Genomic DNA, 24,169 nt, shown 5'->3' with positions numbered 1-24,169 from the left:
CACCCCACCAGACAATGCCACCTTTCCTCAGGCAGGATCTGAAAGTGTGTGGGCACCTTTCACCATACTGCCTGTGCCTGGGCCATCTTCAGAGACAGTGAAGAACACCAACCCATCTTGCAGGGTTTGGGGGAAGACCACGTGGTATAGTCCTAGAAAAACCACTAGGGTGAGTGTCAGGAGACTGGAAAAACCTCACCTTCTTTCTTTTTAGACATTTGGTTTCAGTTAAGTCAATTTACCCCTCTGAGCCTCAGTTGCCACATTTTAAAAATAGGGATAATGCCATCTTTTCTTGGATACCCCACAGAGTCCATAATAGTGTATGTGAAAGTGTTGGGCAGCTGGGTGGTACAGTGGATAGAGCGCCAGGGACCTGGAGTCAGGAAGACCTGAGTTCACATCTGGCCTCAGACATTTACTAGCTGTGTGATCCTGGACAAGTCACTTAGCCCTCTTTTCCTCAGTTCTTTTCCTCATCTGCAAAATGAATTGGAGAAAGAAATGGCCAACAACTCCAGTGTCTTTGCCAAGAAAACCTCAAAAGGGGTCATCAAGAGTAGGACACAGCCAAAAAAATGGCTGAACAACAACAGTGAAAATGTGAAAGTGCTCTGTATGTTGTAAAGTGTTACACAAATAGGAGATAAGTTAAACACCCTTCACGGAATCATAGGACTGAGACCTGGAAAGAATCTTAGACATCATCTGGCTCAACCTTTCCATTTTACAGATGAAGACATTAAGCCTAGTGGAAGTTAAGTGACTTATCCAAGGTCATATAAGTAATTACTTGGGACCGGAATTCAGGTCCTCTGATTCAAAATCCAATTCCCTTTTCACTCTAACATGCTGCTTAGAGCTATCCTGGGGTGGATTGTAATACCTTGATAAGTAGCGAATTCCCCATTTGCTTACAGGGGAGGCTGGATGATCACCTGCCAGGGATATCATGGAGGGAATAGAGCCTGTTCTTGGAAGCCCCACACCAAAGCATCTTGCTCCCTGATGGTCCTAGATTGTCTCCCATCCCAAAATATCCTTAAATTTGGGGGGGGGGGAGGAATTGGCTCACACAGGATCAATGGACTGGACTCATTAGTCCATTTTCCAATCTTGGCTCCTTCTCAATCTGAAAGCCCTAACTGCATAGTGGGCTTTGGGGTATTATACCTACATTCATAGCTAATCTAATGAATGGTTTTCTCAATTGTCCTCCCACACTCACCCTTTCAAGGAAGGACCTCAAAATATATTATGTGACTCCTATGAAGTATTTACAAAGACAAGGCCCTCCATCTCAAATCCAGAGCCCAGCTTTAGGACTCACATTAATGCCAAGCCAGCCCTGCAAGAGACTCTAATGCCCAGAGCCATGAATTATACTCACCCAGGTTGTGATGGGTAGAATCTGTCTCTTGTATGAGCAAGTGTCTTGCCCCAGCTGGGATTTCAAACATCTTGACATAACCTTCATTAAGATATTTAAAGAAAAAAATGAGCTTATAATAGCTGAGTTATGGCCTGATCTGCACCAGGGGCTTGTGATGAGGGATGAATAAATAGGAAGACTTATGTTGTTACAGTGTACATAGGTCATGATCACATGTACATATGAAGACACATAACATATAGGCACACAATATGGGAACATATTCAATGCACACATGTTCACAAACACATGTAATACGATCATATACAACATACACACAACATGGGAACACATATGATATACATGTATTCATGAACATATGCACAAATGAACATATATCTGTTCAGAGTTAGTATTTCACAAGCAGAGAAATAACTAACCATAAGTGGGCCTGGAGTGATGTATGTGTGTGTGTGTGGGTGTTCGTTTTTTCCCATCTGTCAGCTACAATAATTAAGTCAGTGAAATGAAGCCACTTGCCCTAGGTCATTTGGCTCTGAAGCCTAGATCACAAGCTGTATGGTAAACTCAGTAGACATTAATTTATAGCCACAATTAGTCAAAAGACTATGGGACTATAAATACATCGTCCTCCGTGTCCTACCAGGAGGCCAGCCCTGTGCTAGTTACTGGGTATATCAGGCACTATTCAGCAGTAGCCTTTTCTTTCAGTGCCCTGAAGGAAGGGTAAGACTTAAGAACAAGGCCAAGGAGGGGTTAGAGCATTCCAGGCAAGGGAATGTTGGAGCAGAGATACAGAAACTGGAGCAGGCCTGCCAGCCATCAAGTTTGGGCAGAACTACAACATTTGATCGAGGGCAAATGAAGCTGGAAATGTAGGCAACCCCGACTCAAGAGGGCCTTGGATGCTTGGCTGAGGAGCTGATTTAGGGTGGTGGGACTGTCTACCTGACCTAAGGCCTCCCAGAAGGTAGGAGGTAGTGAACAAGAGTGATGAACGATGTGATGTGGCCCCTTCTTGTACCAAGTAGAGTTGACTGAAATAGACAACTTTGGGGACAGGAGAGCTCTGAAGGACAAACTGAGAGGAAGCGTGCCAGTTATGTCCTCATGTCTAATTAGCTCCCTGGGAATAAAAAAACCAATAGGTCACAGTCTCAGCAGGCCTGAGAGATGGGGTCTGAGAGGCAGAATCTATGAAATCTGAGGAGGAGAGTCTCAGAGCAAGAAAAGCCAAGAGGGGAGGTGCAATTTAAGGGGTTCAGGTTGACACTCCAGGGGCATTGTGACACTGGCCAGAAACCAACACTTAAAAAAAGGGCATGAGTTAGGAGGCTGAGAGCAATGGCGGTCATTCAGACATCAGCAGACTGACTGAGAATGCCTGATCTCAGTGGAGATGTACTTAGTCGTGTTGATGTATTTTTGGCACCAGACCTCGGATTTCATCAGTAAAGCATCTGTCCCATGAGAAAATGCCCTCTACCAATGCACAGAAGAATCTTAGAGTGTTGTCTGGGGAGTAACGAGAGCTTAAATGACTTGGCCAGGATCACACGGCTAGTAAGCGTCTGAAGCAAAACTTGAACCTAGGCCTTCCTAATTCCACATTAGCCCAATCTGGTGGTTAAAAGAGCTAAAAAAACCCACACGTCACTGTCTGATGATGCAGGGACCTGTCTCTTTAGTTCTGTTTGGTAACCTGGGGCAGGTGTGGCCTAGGTAGGTGAATTTGAACAAACACCTCATCCCAATACCTTGGACAAGTGATTCTAAAACTTTTTTTGTCTCAGGATTCTTTAAAATTGTTGAGGACCCCTTCATGCTTTTAAAAAATTACTGAAGACCCAAAGAACTTTTATTTATATTTATTTAATTATTTATTTGTATTTCATATTATTTGTATCTATCAATGTTTACTGTATTAATAAATTAAAACTGATAATTTTAAAATATTTATTTGTTTTTAAAAATCATAAAACCACTACATGTTAACATACTTTTAATGAAAAAAATCCTATATTTTCCCAAACAAAAATAATTTGGTAAGAAGAGTGGGATTGTTTTATATAGTTTTGAAAGTATCTTTAATGTCTGGAGATATTGGGATAATGTCTGAAGACAGTTGGATTTTCATATCTGCTTCTGCATTCAATCTGTTGTAATGTATTATTTTGGTTGAATTATCACAAAGATATGTAGTTGGGAAAGGAAGGGGATTTTTAATAGGCAAATAACATCTTAGTGCTATGAAAGTAGTTTTCATCTCACAGGTGCCCTGAAACGGTCTCAGGGATACATACTCAGGGGATTTCAAGACCATACTTTGGGAACTGTTGCTCTTTATTCCTGACTTTATCCCATGGTTAACAGGGAATCATCAAATACTTTTGAGCAGGATAGGTGTAATAGCAATTTAGATTTGAAGATCTTTCCCACCTGTTAATAGGCCATGTGACCTGCTTACCTGACAGGAAGCTTAAGTCACATGTGGTGGGAGGAGCTTACTGAGAGGAAAAGGAAGTTGTGTCACAGGAAATGCTGAGAGAGCAGTTACAACAGTTAGAGCTGAGGGAGAGAACAGACGTGTGGTGGCTGTGAGTGAGTTTTGGGGAAGGTCCCAGCAGGGGGTGGATGGTTTTGATGATGAGGCTCCCTGCTGTGATACTGTGTATCAAATTCTTTGCTGCTGTGATGGATTGGGTGGATGGCTTATGGGATCTGGTCCTCTGGTGTCTGATAAATGGTTTACTTCTTCTTCCTTCTATGTGGAGAGTCTCATATATTTTGCGATACAGAACCACATAGGCATTTTGACAATTATCATCCATATTGTGATTACTGCCTTGCTGATACAATAGGTCATACCTATTCATTAGGAACATTCATGTGGCAACATGTACAGGATGTACTAGAGATGAGAGGAGGAGGGAGGCTGGGATACTATTGTGATAGGGTCGAGCTGTAGGAACAGAAAAGAAAGACACTACAGAGAAAGAATGAACCTAGTGATTGGATGGTGTGGTTCAAGGAATGGAAGAATTTTAAGATGATCTATGCACAAACATAGACATGGACATATGAAACCACTGGTAGTGAGTCATTGAAAGGAGAAGAGTCAGGTGGGGGTATATTACTGACCTTGTTTCTTAGGTAATCTTGTGAATGTCCCTTTGATTACTTTGCAGTGAGAGTTATCTCCTCCACACACACCACATTTGTCTTCTTGCTTGGTAGAGCCAATCACCCGGTCACAGCCAACTTTCTGTGGGGAAAAAAGAGAATATCTATGTTAAGAATGACCTCACCTTCAGTCCCCCCCGCAGCATCAGGATGTCTTATTGATGTTGTTAAAGCTACCAGGGCCCGTGATGCTGGCAGGCACAGAGAAAAAGCTTCAGAGGCCTCCGGGGTATAGTGGAAATCCTCTGAGTTTTCCGACTTAACCAAAATGAGAAGTTCTTGAAACACTGTAGGAAAAATCAAAGGTCTGCAAATCAAATCCTACTTTCAGTTACCTTATTCAATCACATATCTGAGATCTGAAGAAGGAACCTTTAGAAGATCCTCTAGACTATGGAGAGGATCTAATGACCTAGAAGAAGGCAACTCCTGCCTCCTCCAACTACCATGATCATTGTTATGACTACTGTTACTATGAGCTTTCTATTTCAGAAGGTGGTGAAGTGAGTCCTTTTGCAGAGCGAATAATCTAGCAGGGCCACCTCTATGGACAAAAACATTGTCTGTCTACAAAGCTACAGTTATAACATTTGCCCTCATATATGGAAAGGTGTAATGTTACATGGAATTCAGATTTGGGCTACTCTAGGCCTGGACTCTCACTTCTAGGCTGGAGATATGGTTCTTGGAGCATCAATATCATTCCCTGTTCTGCTGAAAGCAAAGCTTTTTCTTCAGTGACATCAATCACTTCTTTGCCATTAAAAAAATCTGAAGGGAAGATCATTTCTGTAAAAGATGTGCTGGGATTAGGACAAAGTTCCTCAGGGTATGGTATAGTAGACAGATCAATGAACTTGGAGGCAGAAAGAATTGGCTCCAAATCCTACTTTAGACACTTACTAGCTCTGTGACCCTGGGCAAGTCACTTAATCTTTTTGGGCCTCAGTTCCTTCATTTATGAAATGAGGGTTAGACTCAATGATCTCTAAAGTCTCATACAGTTTTAAACCTGTGATTCTACCCACAAACAAACTCTGTGCCAGATCTGGCCCTAAGATAACTGTCTGCTTTCTGAAAGTGAGAATTGAGATTCCATTCTACCTAGGGAAAGTTAGGAGATCAAATCAGTCAGTACTTAAAGAAATTAATTTCAGGCTATTCTCTGGAAAGTCAAATACTGAAGCTGAAGCTTAAATACTTTGTTCATGTAATGAGAAGACAGGATTCATTGGAAAAGACACTAATGCTGGGAAAGATTGAAGGCAAAAGAAAAAGGGGACGGCAGAGGATGAGACGGAGAGATAGTGGCATAGAAACAATGAACATAAGCTCAGAAAGCCTTCGGGACATAGTAGAGGACTGGAGGGCCTGGCATGCCTTGGCCCAGAGTTGACCATGACTGAATGAGAACAACAACAGAAGGGATGGCTAAGGGAAAGTAAAAATTTATTCAATCATATATCTGAGATCTGAAGAAGGAACCTTTAGAAGATCCTCTAGACTCTGGGAGGACCTAATAGCCTAGAAGGAGGTGGCTTCTGCCTCCTCCAATTACCACCGTCATTATTATAACTTCTGTTACTAAGACTTTTATTGCAACTATCATTATCACTCTTATCACTCTTATTATTAGTACTACCAATATTACTATTAATATTGCTATCACTGTTATTAGACATTCCAGAGTCAACCGGATTATTAACACTAATGGTAGCAGTCATGGATATCCCAAACTAGAGATTAATTCTCATCCTTAACTACCCCTCCCTCCAAATCATTTCTATTTGATTCTGGGAGATATTTTAAGTCTCATTTCTGAACAAAGGTATACATATGGACTTATGGGATCAGAGGATTATAGATTTAGAGCTGAAAGAGACCTTAGAAGTCATTGAATGTGACTCTATTTTACTGATGAGGAAACTGAGGCACAGAGAGGTTGAGCATTCAAATTCCCTGACTGCCCCAAAATTACCTAGTTACTTCACCCTCTTCCACTGTTTATACACCTCCCTGCTCCCCAATACAGACAGAGAAGAGACCAGTAGTTTTCAGACTGCTCCTAGGTTTGACTTTTAACTCTTCCCTGGACCTGGTGAAGATGGTCAGGAGGTCCTGGCTAATAAGATCTTTCCCAGTTTGGCTTATTCATGTGTAGTTGAAGGTCACATGTTCTAGAGTTAGATTATCATTACAGAGCGAGGATGTGTGCTTCTGTAGGGTAGGAACTATTTCATGTTCATTGTTGTATCCCCAGGACCTAAGAAAGTGCCTGGCAAACAGTAAGAACTTAACAAATGCTTGTTGTTTGATCTATGATTTCACCAGCATGAGGAATCCTTAGAGTGGAAATTCCTTTCACCAGGTGTTAGCCTTGCTCCTACTTAGGAGATATGAACCAGGGATTTGTCTGAGACAGAGAGAAATTAAGGGACTTACTTAGAGTCACCCTGTAAGTTTCAGAGGCAGGATATGGCCCTGTCTTCTTGACTCCAAGCCCAACTTTTACCTACTATGTCATGCTCTAGCAACAGTAATAATAACACACATTTGTACAGGGTGTTGTACTTTGCAAATCGTTTTCATATATCTTATTAGTTTGAAGTTAGGCCACCCCTGCAACAGGGGCCAACTCTACAAGATGAGATCATTTTAAAAGTAAACCAATACACAGGAAAATAGGGCTAGGGGATAGGGGCTGGACCTATGATTTCATTGGCATAGGTAACCCCAGGAGAGGAAACTCCTTCTACATGTACAGGTTGGAACATTCTCTACAACTTAGATCCTTAGAGAATTTCCCAAAACACAGAGGTCGTGACTTCCTCAGAGTCAAAGAGACAGTATATGTCAAGGCCAAGAGTTCAATTCAATTCTTCTTGGATTTGAGGCTGGCTATCTATCTACTATACTATATTGGCTCTTGGGAAAATAAGGATACAAAATCACTGCATTATTACATCATAAACTAGAGGAATAAGGAAGAACTTTCCTTTCAGAGATTTGGATAGAGGAAGAGTTCATGATCAAACAAGAGATAAAGAAGACCATAGAGTGGTTAAAAAAAGTGAATAGTTTTAATTATATAAAATAGAAAAGTTTTTTTTTCCACAAACAAAATCAACATGCTATTGTTAGAAGGGAAACAGTTAACTGGGAAAAAATCTTTATAGCAAGTTTTTTGAATGAAAGTTTAATTTCCAATAAAAAGAATTGATTCAAATGTGTAAGAATAAGAAACATTTTCCAGATGATAAATGGAGGGGTATAAACAGGAAGTTCTCAAAGGAACATATCCAGGCTATGGATAGGCAAATGAAAGTATTCTCTAAATCACAAACAATTGGAGAAATGCAAATTAAAGCAACACTGAGATGCCATCAGACTAGCAAAGTAACAAAAAAAGGAAATGACAAATGTCACAGGGGCTGTAGGAAAACAGGTATGTCAGTACACTGTTGGTGGAATTGTGAATTGCTATAGAGACAGAGGAACTAAAGACCATATTGCCAACATTCCCTGGATTATGGAGAAGGCAAAGGAGTTCCAGAAAAACACCTATTTCTGCTTTGGTGACTACACTAAAGTCTCTGACTGTTTGGATCACAACAAAATGTGGCAAATTGGGGAGAGGATTCTGGGAAGATGGCAGAGTAGGTCAGAAAATTTCAAGTTCTCCAAATCTCTCCCACAAACAAGATAAAATAATGCCTCAGGGTGAACACAAAGTGGTAAAAATAAACAAGACTGCATGAACCTGAATGAAAAAAAAGGACATTTAATGAATTGTCGGACTTAGAGGATTTTGTTAAAAAACAACAAACAAACCTGAACTTAATAGAAAATTTGACATACAAGATCCAAGAGAAATATAAGGTCCATATCAAAGACTGATTAAAAGGGACTCAATAAAGACAGATTTGTTTACCTTTTATATGAGGAAAAGTAAAACCTATGTCTAAGCTCCTTATTAGTAACTGAGTAGTCTGTAAGAAAGACTGAGGTAGACATGAGTATGATATGATTTTCAAAAGTCAAACCATTTAGGAACAGGTAAAAAGAGTAATTATTTTATACAAATGAAGTGTGAGAGGAAGAACTGACACAGAGGAATTAGATGGGAGAGGAAAGCTGGTAGTTCTGGAACCCTATTTTCATGGCAAATGGGTTTAAGAGGGAACAATACATATATATCTAGAAGGGTATAAAAGTCTTCTAAATTCAGAAAGAAGTGAAAGACTAAGGGGATGGAATGGGGAGAGGATAAGGGAGAGATTTTTAGAAGGGAGGGCAAGGGAATAAGGGGGGGGGTAATAGAAGGATGTTTAGATTAATGGGAATGGGAGGATAAGGAGGTAAGGCAGGTTAAATAATAGGAGGGCAAGATAGCAGATAGTGGTAAAGTAGGAGAGTTGGGAGGGACAGGAAATAAGAGATATACACAAACATAAACTAAAGCTCAGGAGTAGAATTTATTAGAGTGTTATGGTAATTAAGGTGGGACTTTTTTGTTTTCTCTTTTAGAATGCTAAGGTAATCAAGTATCTTTGATGAGTCTTTCAAATGCAATGGCAAGCAAAGTGGACTTTTTGTTGTCTTTTATTTCTTTGATTGAATCAACAGTCTTTGACTTGCTTAAGAAACAAGAAGGGTATAAAAGATCTGAGGTTGGCATTTTGTTTTGGGGCTCTCACTCACTGGAAGAGTGTTGTGTGATTTGACCAGATGAGACTCTGGGTAGCCATTGTTAAGAGCCCCCCCAGCTTTGAAAACCCAGATGTTGATGTTTCTCTTTTTGGTAACTATGTATGTGATGTCTTGATCAGACAAAGCCCGTCTGTTGATCTGTTTGTAGTTTCTGTTTGTATTTGCTCTGATGTTCAGGGTGCTGACTTTTTCCTCTGAACTAAGTGACTGTTATATATATCTTTAATTAAACTGAGATTGTTAACCCCTTAAAGTTGCTTTCCTTAGAAAAGCAGATCAAACACCTGTGCTAGCAGCCTCCCTGTGGGCTGGTGTTGTTGGTCTTTCACTCCCACAACAGCTGCTAGCAACATTGTTGTTACATAAGGAAAAAAAGCAGGGGTAGTAATCATGATCTCAGATAAAGTGAAAGCTAAAATAGATTTAATCATCAGAGAAAAATAGGGAAACTACACTGTATGTCAGCCATATTAATCAATATTGTTTTAGACTTTTTAAAATAACTGGACAGCATAAGGTTGGAATATTGCTGTGATGTAGGAAATGATGAGTTGGTGGACTTTGAAAAATATGGAAAGACTTGGGCTTATGAAGGAAGAGGTTATTTACTCTCAGAGAAACAGAACAAATAAGTATAGTACAGTCTTACATAGGTGCACATGAATGTATATGTCTATATATGAGTATGATCATAGATATCTAAGCATGTCTATGTAAGTGTATACAAGTATCTGTATATGCATGTATATATCTTTGTGTGTATATATGTATGTTTGAATGTGTATATAGGTATATATATATGTGTGTGTATACTTATATGTGTATATATGTATACATATACATACACACACATATATACACACAAATAAATACATCAGCACTTAGTTGTACCTTCTTGGGGAGGGGAGGGGAGAAGAAAGGGAAAAAAAGAACAAAGTAAAAAGTACACAGCAGAGAACAAAAGAAAACTTAGAAGGAAGCAAGGAAAAGATGGACAGCTTTGAACACAATGTGTAGTATTTATTATTTAGGTTTTCTTGAAATGGAAATTTATTGCTGCATATTTTGAATCCTCTCTTACATTCTGCTGTGCACATGGCAATGCTTTTTTTCTTTTTTTAATTTTGTATTTAAGTTTGTAATATGTTTCTTTTTCTTTTTTAATTGTGTACTTAAGTTTAAAAAATTTTTAAATTGTGGCAAATCTTTAAAGAGATGGGGGTACCAGATCATCTTACTTGTCTCCTGAGGAACCTGTATGAGGGCCAAAAAGCAACAGTTAGAACTGAACATGGAAAACTGATTGGTTTAAGACTGGAAAAGAAGTATGATAAGGCTGCATATTGCCACTTCATTTATTTAACTTATATGCAGAGTACATCATGCAAAATGCCAGGCTGGATGAATCAAAAGCTGGAATTAAGGTTGCTGGGAGAAATATCAATAATTTCATATATGCAGATGATATCACTCTGAAGAAAGTGAAGAAGAATTAAGAAGCCTTTTCATGAGGGTAAAAGAGGAGAGTGTAGAAGCTGGCTTAAAGCTTAATATAAAAAAAACCCTAAGATCATGGCAACTGGTCCCATCACTTCCTAGCAAATAGAGGGAAGACATGGAAGCAGTGTCAGATTTTGTATTCTTGGGCTCAAAGATCACTGCAGACAATGATTACAGCCATTAAATAAAACAAAACAAAAAAACCCACTATCTCCCAAATATATCAAAGAAAGAAGGAAAGGTTCCATTTGTACAAAAAATATTTATAGCATCTCTTTTTATACTGCAAAGAATTGGATACCAAATGAGTACTTATCAATTGGGGGAATGGCTGAACAAATTATGGTCTATGAATATGATGAAATACTATTGTGGTATAAGAAATGATAAAAAGAATGCATTCAGAAAAACCTGGGAAGACTTATTATATATACTGATGAAAAGTGAAGTGAGCAGAATCTGGAGAAACATTTCCAAAGCAACAACCTTGTAAAGACAAGCAACTTTAATAGACTTAAGAAATCTGATCAATGCAGCAACCAATGAAGATATCAAAAGACTGATGATGAACTATGCTACCCATCTCCTGACAGAGAGGTGACAGACTCAAGAGAATAATACATAGATTTATGTATACATGCATACATATGAATACACGCAGAATAAGACATAGATTTTTGGACATGGGCAAAATAGGAATTTGTTTTGCTTGACTATGCATATTTGTTACGAGTTTTGTTTTGTTTTGTTTTTTTTTCTTTTCCCCAATGTGGGAGTGGGAGAGAGAGAGAAAAATAAATGCTTGTTGATAGAAAAATAAAATTTAAAAATTGCTCTGAAGTCATTCTATTAAAATAGATCTTTCTTGTAAATTTTTCTTTCATATTTCTACTGAATTAAAGATGTCTAAAGTATTTCTCTGAGGCAGCTGAGCCTGGTGTCAGGAAGACCTGAGTTTTTATCCAGCCTCAGAAACTTCTTAACTATGTGACCCTGGGCAAGTCACTTACCCTCTGTTTGCCTGACAAAGGGTTCCACTAAATCTACTGGAGAAGGAAAAGGCAAACCACCCCGGTGACCTTGCCAAGAAAACCCCATGGACAGTTATGGTCTACGGGGATCATTAAGGGTCAGATATGACTAAACAACTAAACAACAAAAGCGTTTCTATTATCACTGGTCTTTTTGTCTTTATCACTTTGTTTTCATCACATTTTCTTCTTTCTGACCTTCCCTCAATGTGTAACCTTCATTATCTTTCATGACTAAGTGTATAATTTTAGGATCATAGTTATAAATCTGGAAGGGGCCTTAAAAACCATTGAGTCAAACCTCCATCTGTTCTACAGATGAGGAAATTGAGGTGTAGAGAGCTTTAGTGATTTCCCCAGGGTCAGCAAGCTTTCCAGGTGGGGTCTGAACTCAGCTCTTCCTGAATCCAAGTGGAATGCCTTCTGTCATGTCAGATTTTGTGGGGGGAATAGTACAAACTGTCTTTGAATCACTAGTGTATATTGACTCATTTGGACCTCACAACAATGCTATAAGGTTTTCAGGACAGGGATTATTACTCTAGCTTTATAGAGGAGGAGGAAGAGGTCCAGAGAAGTAAGTTGACTCTCCCCAAGATTGTACAATTTGTAAATAATAGAGTCAGAGCTGGAACGCAGGGCTCCAAAGTCATGGTGCAGGGTTCTTCCACTTTCAAGTGTTGCCTTTTGCTTTTTTTTTTAAGAATCCAAATGCCATCTTCCCCCAACACTTACCAAACAGTCTCCACGTACACAAAGGCTATAAGGATCCTTGTAGGAGCAATGGGTCCCATCATGTACCATTCGCTTCATGGATACCACTTCTCCAGTTTCTTTTGACTGGCAGTAGAGATGGCATCTTTCCTTGGCTGGAGGATAAAATGGCAGGTTTCATTTGCTTTACAATCTATTTATTGATAGGGTTCACACATAATCCTTTTGGGCTTAACATGTGACATGGCTAATCGTGTGGGCCCATTGGCATGTATACCAGTGATTTCATTTCATTGCATCTATGGGAATTAGCCAGGAAAGGGAAACAGGAAGTAAGGCATGGGGGATGGAGAGGGAAAGGAGGGGAGATATTGGAAGGGGCACTGTATTATGGTTGAATTTGAAACTGACTATGAGATTTAGGAGTTGCCAATTTAAACTCCACCAATACTTAAATGGTCAGCTCAGGGGCTACCTCCTTCCTAAAACATTCCCTGGCTCCCCTCTCCTATGAACTTTTTATGGCACTGGTATCTTACCTCGCATCATGGATATTTATGTCAATTCATACTAGGCAAGGAGCTCAGTGAGGGTACCTTTCCCAAACTTTACTATCTGAGAATCACCCAGGCTTAAAATCTCTGGGACATCTTTCATTCTTGTCTCTTCCTAACCCATGGCACTCAATTTGTTAACAAGTTTTGTTAACCCTATCTCTATCTCTACGATATCTCAAATCCAACTCATAATGCTAAAATTCCTAGCCTAGGCTCTCATCATCTCTAACCTAGATGATTTTAATAGCCTCTTAACTGACCTCCCTGCATCCAGTCTCCTCTCTCCTATCCATCCTTCACACAGCTGCCCAAATAATCTTCCTAATGCACAGGAATGACCATACACTCCCCTGCCTTAAAATCACTTCAGCGGCTCCCTATTGCCAGCATGAAAATTACCTACTCTTTAGCTTAGGCCTTTAAGGCTTTCTACAATCAAGGTCCAACATTCCTTTGTAACTTTATTTCAAATTACTCTTCTTTAAGCACTCTACTTTGCAGCAAACCTGAAGGACGGAGCCCTCTGAATGTGCACAGTTTGGAAGCTACTCGAGGACAACGATTGCTTTAGTCTTGCCATTTTATCTCCAGTGCATAACAGAGTGCTCTGAACAGAGTAAGCCCTTAATGCTTATTGGGCTGAACTTATTCATCTTTGTCTCCCCATGGCTCCTTGAACAGGGCTCTGGACATAACAGGAGCTCAAGAAAGGCTTGGGGATTATAGAATCACAGATGTAGAGAACAATCCAATTCTTTAATTGTGTGGATGAGAAAACTAAGGCTTTCAGTGGGAGGGGGATATTTTGACATTTATAAGGTAAGTAAGGTAAGTATCAGAGCTGGGACTAGAATCCAGGTCTTCTAATTTCAAGTCAGTGATCTTTCCACTGTACCTCATTAGGTGAATGAATGGTTTTAATTAGTATGCCTGAGCTTTTGTGTTCAGACCATGTCCTTTTCTTTTCAGGGCATAGAATTGTATCCTAAAACATGTCATGGAGAATTAATAATGGGTTGCCAATATCACCTCAGGCCCAAATTTTCACCTACAGAGAAAAATTAATTTTGAGGATGGAAAAAATAATTATAACAAGCTGTACACAGTTAATATCCTGCTGCTAATGTCTATTTATTTATAGATGCCTGGCTAGTCCTGAGCTATGGGATAGGAAATACAGACAGGGGGTGACCCATTTAAAAGCACCCCCATTGAGCACACTGTGGCCCTAAGTGGAGTAGTGTCATTGGCCCTCCCCAAGGATTTCAAACTATACCAGTGCAGGAACAGAGTCAAAAGACGTGGACGGCTCTGACTGAACTGATTTCTTACCATCGCCCAATTTCCAAAAAATCTTTCTTAGTTCTCCAAAAGGTAAATGACCCATATAAGGCATCCTGCTGACTCTTCCAAAGCCAGGAACAACTTTTTTCCATGATTTGGATCTAAGATAGGTTCAAAGAAAGCAGTAATCCCACCAACTACCCTCCCTCCCCTCAGGCATGACCTTCTACCAGGGGCATTCTTTCTAATTTGGCTTATCTGTGGGATAGACAAAAATTTTATGGTCATACAATCCTCCATAGCAGTCCAAGCCTCACTGTCTGAGACTCTGATTTAAACATTCTCTGTTCTATCCTTGTTTCCTAATAGTGTGTTAAGAACCTTCTTTTGGGGGGTGATCCTGGGTTCTTATAGCTCTCACAAAGTTCTGGTAGTTGTCACCAAGCTAGACTTTGACTATAGGCCAGGCAATGCCTGTCTTCTAAGCACCAGCTTAAGGTGCTGGCTCCACACCAGGGTGCTGACCATGGTACTGACAGAGATGCTGACCAGAATGCAGGAGGTGATTTTGTTTTTTCGGTTTTGTCAGATTCTGCAACTTGCAAAGATTATCTACTTTGGAATGCAGGAATTGGGGTCTTTTGAAGTCCAGATGGATAACCTCCTCAAAAGACATCTAATGAAATTACAGCAGAGAGACAGAAGAGGGCACTCTAAGTGCACCAATAGAGGGGTGTGGTATCAGAGCTCCAGAGAGAATAAATTTGGAAGGTTTTTTCCCTTAGCCAGGGCCTTGGGCAAGCCTATTCCTAAGTGATGTGATGACCAGGTATTAACTACTAAGGGAAAGAAAGGGAAGGATGGTGGACAACCCTCAGGATATAGGTCGTTCAGGATGAGGACTTGTACCTATTTCTCATTCTCTATCACACTTCAATAAAGCAAAGATTTTTTTTTTCACTAAAAGTAAAGCAAAACAGGCAGTTTGACGATTGGCACAAGCCAGTTCTACTCTGTTTAATAAATGAACTATCTTATTCAAATTTGAATAGAAGTGTTGAGATCCTTTGTCACTGACAAAGGTGAATGCAATTCCTGGTGAATTGCAGTTCCTCTCCTGGGTTGGGCAGGATCAGATTTGCCAATTTGGGTTCGACTAGCAAAAAGAAAGTCAGTATTCAACCTCTCCCGTGATCTTCTTAGTAATCATCTTCTTCAGGCCTCACAGAGCACTTTGTTTTGTACCTTTCTGATGCATTTATCGTGTAATATTATACATTATAGTTATTTGTGTCTATTTCTTATCTCCCTACTTAGAATATAAGTCCCATAAAGGCGAGGATTATATCTTAAACTTTTATCCCTCTCTCATCTCCAGTTACAGAGCAGTACCCATCAAGTGGGCGCTTCATGAATATTAGTGGTTTTTGCTGTTGCTAGCTCAGAGGTTACTATGCATGGTAGGGTATGGGAAAGACTTCTGCAGCTAGTGGCACTGTAAATAGAATACTGGCCCTGGAGTCAGGAAGACCTGAATTAAAATCCAGCTTATTATCTGTGTGACCCTGGACAAGTCACTTAACTAACTCTTTTTGCCTCAGTTTCAAATTATTTGTAAAATGGGGATAATAATAACATCTACCTCACAGGGTTGTTGTGAGGATCAAATGAAATATTTGCACAAAGCAGTCTGGTCAGTGCCTGGCACATAGTAGGCATCATATAAATGCTTATTTCCTTCCTTTTTCCTTTTCTCTCTGATGAGGAAACACCTAGTTCTTATTCTCATGTTTATTCCCCATATTTCATTAGAAGTAGCCATAGCTGCTGAAGGGAAAGAATACTTTGCTGGCTATGATTCATTAAAGACAGCAAGCAAAGCTGACATAGATTGTAAGTAATGGTTTATTACATCCTTGGTTATTGGTTTGAATGTTCCCAGTACTCAGGTGGTCACTGAACCAGGAACAGTTATAACTGGTATTTGTAAACATGACCACTGAATGCCACAGCATCCAGGCAGAATATGGTTAATAGCAGCCCTTAACCATCTCATCTACAAGAGGCCCAGTGAAGTAGAAAGAACTCTTACCTTCCAACCATATTAACTCAATTTCTCTTCCCTACACCCATGGAAAAAAGTATCAGGAAAAGGAGGTATCATGTCAGCCCTTTTGCAGTCCACCTACAGCTGGTTTAGAGAGGGCTTTTCAGGATACCTTAGATCACAGTAGCTGCCACATCTGTAAAATCAATCCCAAATCACTGACAGACCTGAGAAGCCTCCTGGGCCCAGAGCTGACTTCACTGAAGAAGCATAGTATCCAGAATGTGGGAGGTTATGGGTCTCCTGCTCTGTTTTGGTCAAGCCACACCTACAGCATGGCCTCTACTTCTGGGCACCACATTACAAAGGAGACATGCATAAGCTAAAGCAGGTCAATAGGTGATTAGCTGGGAAATGAATGATACAGGAGGATTGATGGAAGGAATTTTGCGTATTTGTGGGTTGGGAGGGGGTAATGTTTAATATGGAGAAGAAAAGAATTAAGGGCATGATAGCTAAAGGACTTTCATGGAGACTTATTGTCCTTGGACCCAGATGGAAGACAGAGAAGCAAACAGGCTTGTAAGGGCAGAACGTCCTAACACTCAGAATTGGTAAACCTTGGAATGAGCTGCCACTGTGGGAACCAATGGGTTCCCTGTCCCTGGAGGTTTGCCTTCAGAGAGGCTAAATGAAGTCAGGGAAGTTCTGGAGGGATTTTCTCCTTAGAGTGTGAGGTTGGATTAAGTGGATGCAGAAGCCCCTTCTAGCTCTGAGATTCTGGGATATCTGCCTGGGGATTTGGGCATTAATTTATAGGAGAAACCCCAGAAGAATGGAGCCCTTCCTCACAGCAGGCCAGGCCAGGATAGTAAATGGTACAAGTTGTCAGTGTAAGCTCAGCCACAAGATGGCGCATTAGAGTTTTCATCAGTGAGCTCCAACTCATTTGCAGTAAAGTTCAACCTGTAGGAGTGTATCTAGCGGGTGTAAGCCCTCTCAGCCCCGCCTTCTTCATCATTCAGCCTTCATCACCATTTAGAAGCCAGGCTTCCTTAAATCTCCAAGACAACTCTGCTCCCATTCCAAGACCATGAAGTTCCACTGAGTCCTCATGGACATCAGACCCAGATACCTGAAGAACCTGACCCAGATGCCCCTTCTGGTTAGAAAACATATATTTTTGGGGGAGGAGGATGGTGGTGGTGGTAAGAAGGTCTCCTGCAGGGGCATTTCCCTGATTTTCCTTCCCGTGAATCCAGGAACATGACCCTATTCTCAAAGCAGTAGCTTTTGGCTAGACTTGAATATTCTTTACTAATTCCCCTGTTTCAGTGTCTGGGTTGGCCAGATCTAAGAGGGAGGCTCAAGATCCAAGGCCTTCTGAGTAAGGGCATGAGTCAAAGCCCAGGACTAAACAATATGTCTATCAAGGGGCTCAGTTAGTTTATTTGGCTGTCCAGGATAGGGGAGGTGATATTATTATGACCTATTTATGGTCCGACTCCATCTGGAAGACTAACTGGAGAACTGCCTTGTCTTCATAGTTCTGAAAGGTTGTGATAGGGAAGGGATGACTTAGTCTTCTTATGCTTGGCCTCAAAGGACCAAAATAAGACTAGTGGATAGAAATTGTCGTAAGGAAGATTTTAATTTGAATTAAGGAAAAACTTTGTGACGATTAGAGCTGTCTTAGAGTAGACTGGTCTGCTTTAACAGGTAGTAAGTTCTCCATTATCAGAGATATTCAAATGTAGGCTAGATGATTACTTGTCAGAGATGACACATAGAAGACTTCTACTCAGGTATGGGCTGGACCAGATGACCTTTGAGGGCCATTTCAACTCCAACTCCAAGATAATAGGATTCTATAATTATAAGAGATGCTGCCAGATTCTTCAAGTTGAGCCATATCCAATGTTTATGCTGAATGCCTCTCCCCACTGGGGGCTGTGTCAGAGCTATGTCTGCTTATTTTAGCACCAGTTAAGATCTCCCACCCATCAGAGACCATCTGAAGATATGTGGACTGCAAGGTGTTAGGTAGAGATTGAGAGTGAAAGAGAAACATATTGGCTTTCTCCTATGAGCAAGACTGAGTGAAGGAACCAAGGAAGGGAAAGAGGTGGGAGGGTTTAGGAAGTGGATGGAGGTAAGTTGGCAGGAGGTTGAGACTAAAATGCCAACCCTGTTATTGATACTGTATATTGGAATGGGTACATCTGAAATTATAGAAGCTAAGGCTACCCACCTAGACCATCCTTAGTCCTCCCCACTAGAAAATTTATGAGGACAATCTAATCTAGGTGAATTCCAGCCTGTTGTGTTCTACTCAGACAGGCTTGGGGGGGCAGTGTAGACCCCATTGTCTAGATTGCCCTAGGCAGAGGGTGGTGGTCTGGGTAGAGAAGATTAAGAGTGAGGTAATCAAAGTCATATTCCCCCAACTCCTCATTGAGGCAAGTCCCACCTCTCATTATAATATTCATTCTCTCATTAATTGTTAACCAGTCAAAGTTGATTGCCACCTGTCAGGAACACCCACTCTTCCAAGGGCATATAAGCATTGAGAGACCTCCATGATTGGTTTATGAGAGAAAGCCAAATGACCATCCTTTTATTAATTATTTGCTAGCCATAATTGATAAAATTATTAATTACCCAGAAAAAAAGAAGCTAAGGATACAAAGTAAAGGCCTTTTAGGTCAGCTTCGTCACTATCCCCATCCCCATTCCCATCCTTCAACCCCTGCCCAGGAGCCTCTCTAATCTAGACACTGAGAGATCTTATGTGCTCAGGTGCTTCATCTAATGAATCACTAAGATTTATTGGTTTATCTTCTCAGCCTCTTGCATCTGAATCCTGCTCTCTACTCCTTATGCCACCCACCACCCGAGCACAGACTGCTATTACCACTCACCTGAATTACTGTAAAATCCTCCCAGTGAGCCCTTGCCCTCTATTCTCTTTCCAAATCATCCTTCATGCTGTTGCTGGATCACTCTTCCTTTGGCAGAGATCTGATTATGCTTCTTCTCAAAACACTGAACTATGGCTCTCTATCACCTAGTGTTATTCATCTGAGTACTCCTTAGCTTGGCACATGAGGCCCTCTATAATTTAGGGCCACTCTACATTTCCAGCCTTATCATATTCTCCTTACCTCTGTGCATTCTATGTATGCGGCCTTAGCATGCCCTGAGTTTTCCTTGCTCATACACTCTTACCTACACCTGCAATATTCACTCTCATCCTTTATCTGCTGAATTGCTGCTAATCCCTTAAAGACCAACTCAAATGTCATGCCCTCTGAGAAGCCTTCCCTGATGGCCTTCCTTTTTGGACAACATAGAATTTTGTTTTGCATCTCTCTAATCCACTTCTCATATAATAGTGTTATAGTTAGTATGAAATTTCCTGGACAAAGTTTTGATTGGTCTTGGGCACTTTTGGATGGCTTCTATATGTTTGGATACCAGTCCTGGCAAGAATTGGCTTTGTTCCAAGTCTTTGTTGTCCCAGGGACAGCACACTGATGGTGAAGCTCAGGGCCAATTCATATACCTGAGCTAAACTCTTGGGCTTGGATTTTTTAAAAAAGGGGGCTACGAGGTATTCCAGAGGCTGGAGAGCTGGAGTCCAAGAAGAGACAGAGACACAATATGCTGGAAGAAAGCCTGTACTTTGGGCACTCCAGCTACCCCATATATGACAGGACGAAGCCTGGTACCTTCCCCAGTATCTAGCACACTGTTCTAGCGGTCTTTTTAATAAATACCAACTCAATTAAATCCAACCTCAAAGTCCAGGAGTACACCTATTTATATCTCCCCCCATTTTACCTCTTGACACACTGTGACCATCAGCTTCCTCTCTGATGACTACAAGAATGTGTCTCTTCTTTTGGTTGGACTACTGGATAATTTCTAACATTGCTCCCAGCTCTAACTAGGATCATGGGATCAGGAGAGCAAAGGGCTGAAAGGGACATGAAACGCCATTAAGCCCTACCCCCTCATTTTATATCTGAGAAAACTGAGACCAAGAGGAGTTAAATGATTCATCCAAGTTCATATAGCTAGTACGTGACAGAGCCAGGATTTGTGACCTAAATCTGATGCATTTTCTATGTGCCAGACCACTTGGCTATGCCATTCTATATTCTATATTGTAAAGCTTCTTTCAGCTCTGCTATTCTGTGTTCTAAGGTTCTTTCCCACTCTGACCATGCTATAGTCTAAGGGTCCCTTCTCTCTCAGAGACTCTCTGGTGCTTTCTCTGAGCTTTCCCCAGGCCACTCCCCATTCCTCTCCCTCATCAAGGCTCACCCTCCTTGTGCTCATGGGGGAGCCAGTGGTGCTGGGCATTCCCGTGTTCAAAGTAGAGATCCCATTGGCGGCATTGCTCCTCTCGGAAGTCATCCAGAGCATTGGGGCAATCCTGCGTGTTGCATAGGTGGAACTCATAGCTGAGCCCCACACATGAACGGCCTCCATTGGCTGGGCTGTGGGAAGAGAAAAAACTTGTGCAACTTACAGTGACAATGAAAGACAAGGTGGGGGGAGACTGTGGGGATAGGGTGAGAAACCCTTAAAACTGGTCACCATGATTTTGCAGCTATGCAACTGGTCATTTTCCATTCTTAAGACACATGAGATTGCCAAAGACTTTGGAGTAAATTCACAGTTCACTGAGGAGATATCCTTTTTTTTTATTCGGGGGGTGGGGGGTGGGTGGAGAAAGGTAGAGTTGGACTTGTGATTTCATTGGTCAACAAAAATTTTGATCTAGAAATGTCTTCTACCAATACAGATCATCAACTTGTCTCTAACTTAAAGTTTTAGAGAGTTGCTTCAGGTGCTACTGAGTGACTTGCCCATAGTCACACAGCTAGTATGTGACAGGAGCAATCCTTAAGCTCCTATCTTCCTGACTCCAAGCTTGGCCCCTCTAGCCACTACATCGTGCTGCCTCTGGTAAGAAGGTGGATTTGGCCACAACATCCATGCAGTTGTCACATTACAAAAATACATATGAAGTATGGTCAGAAAGATCACTTACATACTAGTTGGCCTATAATTTGCGAGCTATTCATAGCATTTAATAAGGCATCAAGGGCTACTCCACCTACCAATTAACAACAAAAAAGGGGGTATTGAGTCCTTTTTCTGCTCAGCTTTGAGTTGAGTTATGCTTAAAAACATGTGGTCTCTGTCTTCACAGAGCTGACAGTTTAGTTGAGGAGATGGAACTAACATATCTTTAGAGGAATTCATTCTGGGTATTTTGAACTGGTCTAAAATAGCCATACAGTAATGTTGAATGATAACATTGAGAGCTGGAAAGGTGGTTGTTGTTTAGTCTTTTCAGTCATGTTGGACTCTTTGTGAACTCTTCTGGGCTTTTCTTGGTAAAGATACTCTAGTAGTTTGCCATTTCCTTCTCCAGCTCATTTTACAGATAAGGAAACTGAGGCAAACATGGTTTAGCGACTTGCCCAACTAGCAAATGTCTGAGGTAGGATCTGAACTCAAATCTTCCTGACCCCAGGTCTGGCACTCTATCCACTGTGCCATTTAGCTAGAAAATAATATTGAGAGCTCGAAGGGTCCTTAGACATATATCAATATAGTCCAGAGGTTCTTAACCTTTTTTTGTGTCATGGACCCCTCAGTCAGTCTCCCAAACCCATTGGACCTCTTCCCAAAATGTTTTAAAATGCATAAATAAAAATACATGAGATAATAAAAGAAACCAGCCATAATGAAATAAAAATATTTTTTTTTCTGTCTAGGTTTATGAAACCTCTGAAACTTATCCCAGGTTAAGAGTCCTTAGTCCAATGCCCTCATCTTAGAGAGGAGGAAACGGGCTTAGAGAAGCTGCCCCAAATCACATGGGTTTTGAAGTTGAGTGGTCTCTCTCCCAATACAGAGCTCTTTCTAATCTATCATTTTGCTCCCATATATTAGCTCTTTCCTTTTGAAAGAACAAATGCCACAATTTTTTATTTTCATCTAGGAATATCAGAAAAATAATACTAATGACAACAAATGGAGGGCAGGGGGAGCTTGCCTCAGTATCCTCCAAGATTTCCTTCAGTTCAGGTGACAGCAGTATGTGGAAAAGGGCACAAATTGTCCAGACTCTAGAAAAGCCAGAGGAATTGTTTCTTGGTCCGGTCCGTATTATACCAGGGATGGGGACGGGCCAGGAGGAGGTGCCTTTACACTGGTCCAGGGATTAATTGTCACTAAAATTGAAGACGAGGCTTCTAAATCACAGGGGTCTTTTGTCTGCCTTTGCTTGACTCACAGGAAGGAACTCTGACCCACCAGCCCCCTGCTGCCACACCTGCTTTCCCCTGGCCTAGAAAGGAGAACCTTCTATTCCTTCGCTGCAACCTCTTCCTATTCAGAATCAGTAACTCACTCAGTGAAGTTCATCACTAAGGGGTGTGCATTGGAACAGAAAAAAGTGCCATCCTCAGAGCCATATAACCTGGGTTCAAGTGAGGCTTTTGCTAGCTATATGGCCTTGAATAAGTCAATTTATCCCTCTCTAACTCAGTTTTCTCACCTGTAAAATGGAGAATGACAAGCAGGGTGGTGTCATGGTTAGAGAGCTGGTCTGAAAGTCAAAGAGATGGGTTCAAGTCCTGTCACATACTGACTGTGTGACCCTGGGCAAGTAACCTAAACTCTCATTTCCCCTGGCAACTCTCTTAGACTATGAATTGTCCACACCGGATTGAGGAAGTTTTATGTGCTGATGAAATCACAAGTGAAGAAAATCACCCCCCCCAATTAAGGATGGTAATATCTGCATGCCCCACCTTGCAGGGGTACCATGAGGAAAGGGCTTTATACAACTGAAAAGTCCTAGCTAAAGGTGGGCTATTGGGATCTGTACTACCACCATCTTACTTTTGGTACCAGTTCAACCTGTCTTATTTCAACTAGATGGAAAGCTCCTTGAAGCCAGGGATCCATCATACTAACTCAGTTCTTCTCACTTTCCTTGGATGTAGTGCCTGAGTAGGGCCATTTACTCTGAAGGTGATCCATGGAATCTCGTTAACGATGAGGACAGTGATGGAAGAAGAGAGATAATTCCGTCAAGTGTGGTCTAGTGGAAAGGGAAGTAGTACAGAGCTTCTTAAACTTTTTCCATTCTTGACCCCTTCAGGGCTTCTTAGAAGTGCTGGGAAGTTAAGAGAGCTTGCTTGGTTCTAGTTTCAGCTGTGACCAATTGCATGACCTTAAGCAAATCACTTAAACTTTCTGGGTTTCATTTGTATGTTTTAGGCCTCTCATCTATAAAAAGGGAAAAATAACACACCATCTACTCCACAGCACTATTGTAAGGAAAGAGCTTTGGAAACCTTAAAATCCTCACAAAATATGAATTATTATTAATAACAGCAGTTCTGACTTAATCACTTCTGAAATGATCTCGGGGAAGTCATTTTCCCCTTTCTGGACTTCAGTTTCCTTACCTGTAAAATGGGAATATTACCTGTCCTATAAAAGTCATAGAAGCTGTAAGATTAAAATAAAATCTAAGATAGGAGATATACATAAACACAAAAAGCCTGATACGAATATAAACTCATTAGAATCATGATCCTCTGGAGTCTGAGTGCAGATCAAAGAATACTTTTGTTTAACTTTTTTTTTGTCTGTGCATAGAGCATGGCTAATATGGAAATATGTTTTGTATGACTGAATATGTATGAAATATATCCAA

General features: G+C 40.8%; 1 protein-coding gene across 1 annotated transcript in view; it reads right to left on the bottom strand.

Moving 5' to 3' along the window:
- Positions 1-24,169, bottom strand: part of ADAMTS2 (ADAM metallopeptidase with thrombospondin type 1 motif 2) — a 472,420-nt gene that overhangs the window by 37,700 nt on the left and 410,551 nt on the right. The window contains exons 12-15 of the mRNA XM_036749669.1: positions 20,749-20,924; positions 12,553-12,686; positions 4,535-4,658; positions 1,391-1,471 (exon numbers count right to left, since the gene is read on the bottom strand). Coding sequence (XP_036605564.1) covers positions 1,391-1,471; positions 4,535-4,658; positions 12,553-12,686; positions 20,749-20,924 — 515 coding nt within the window. The remainder of the gene's footprint in view (positions 1-1,390; positions 1,472-4,534; positions 4,659-12,552; positions 12,687-20,748; positions 20,925-24,169) is intronic.

The sequence above is a fragment of the Trichosurus vulpecula genome, chromosome 3 (genome assembly GCF_011100635.1).
Source record: "Trichosurus vulpecula isolate mTriVul1 chromosome 3, mTriVul1.pri, whole genome shotgun sequence".
NCBI lineage: Eukaryota > Metazoa > Chordata > Mammalia > Diprotodontia > Phalangeridae > Trichosurus > Trichosurus vulpecula.
This window is presented reverse-complemented; position numbering and strand designations above follow the sequence as displayed.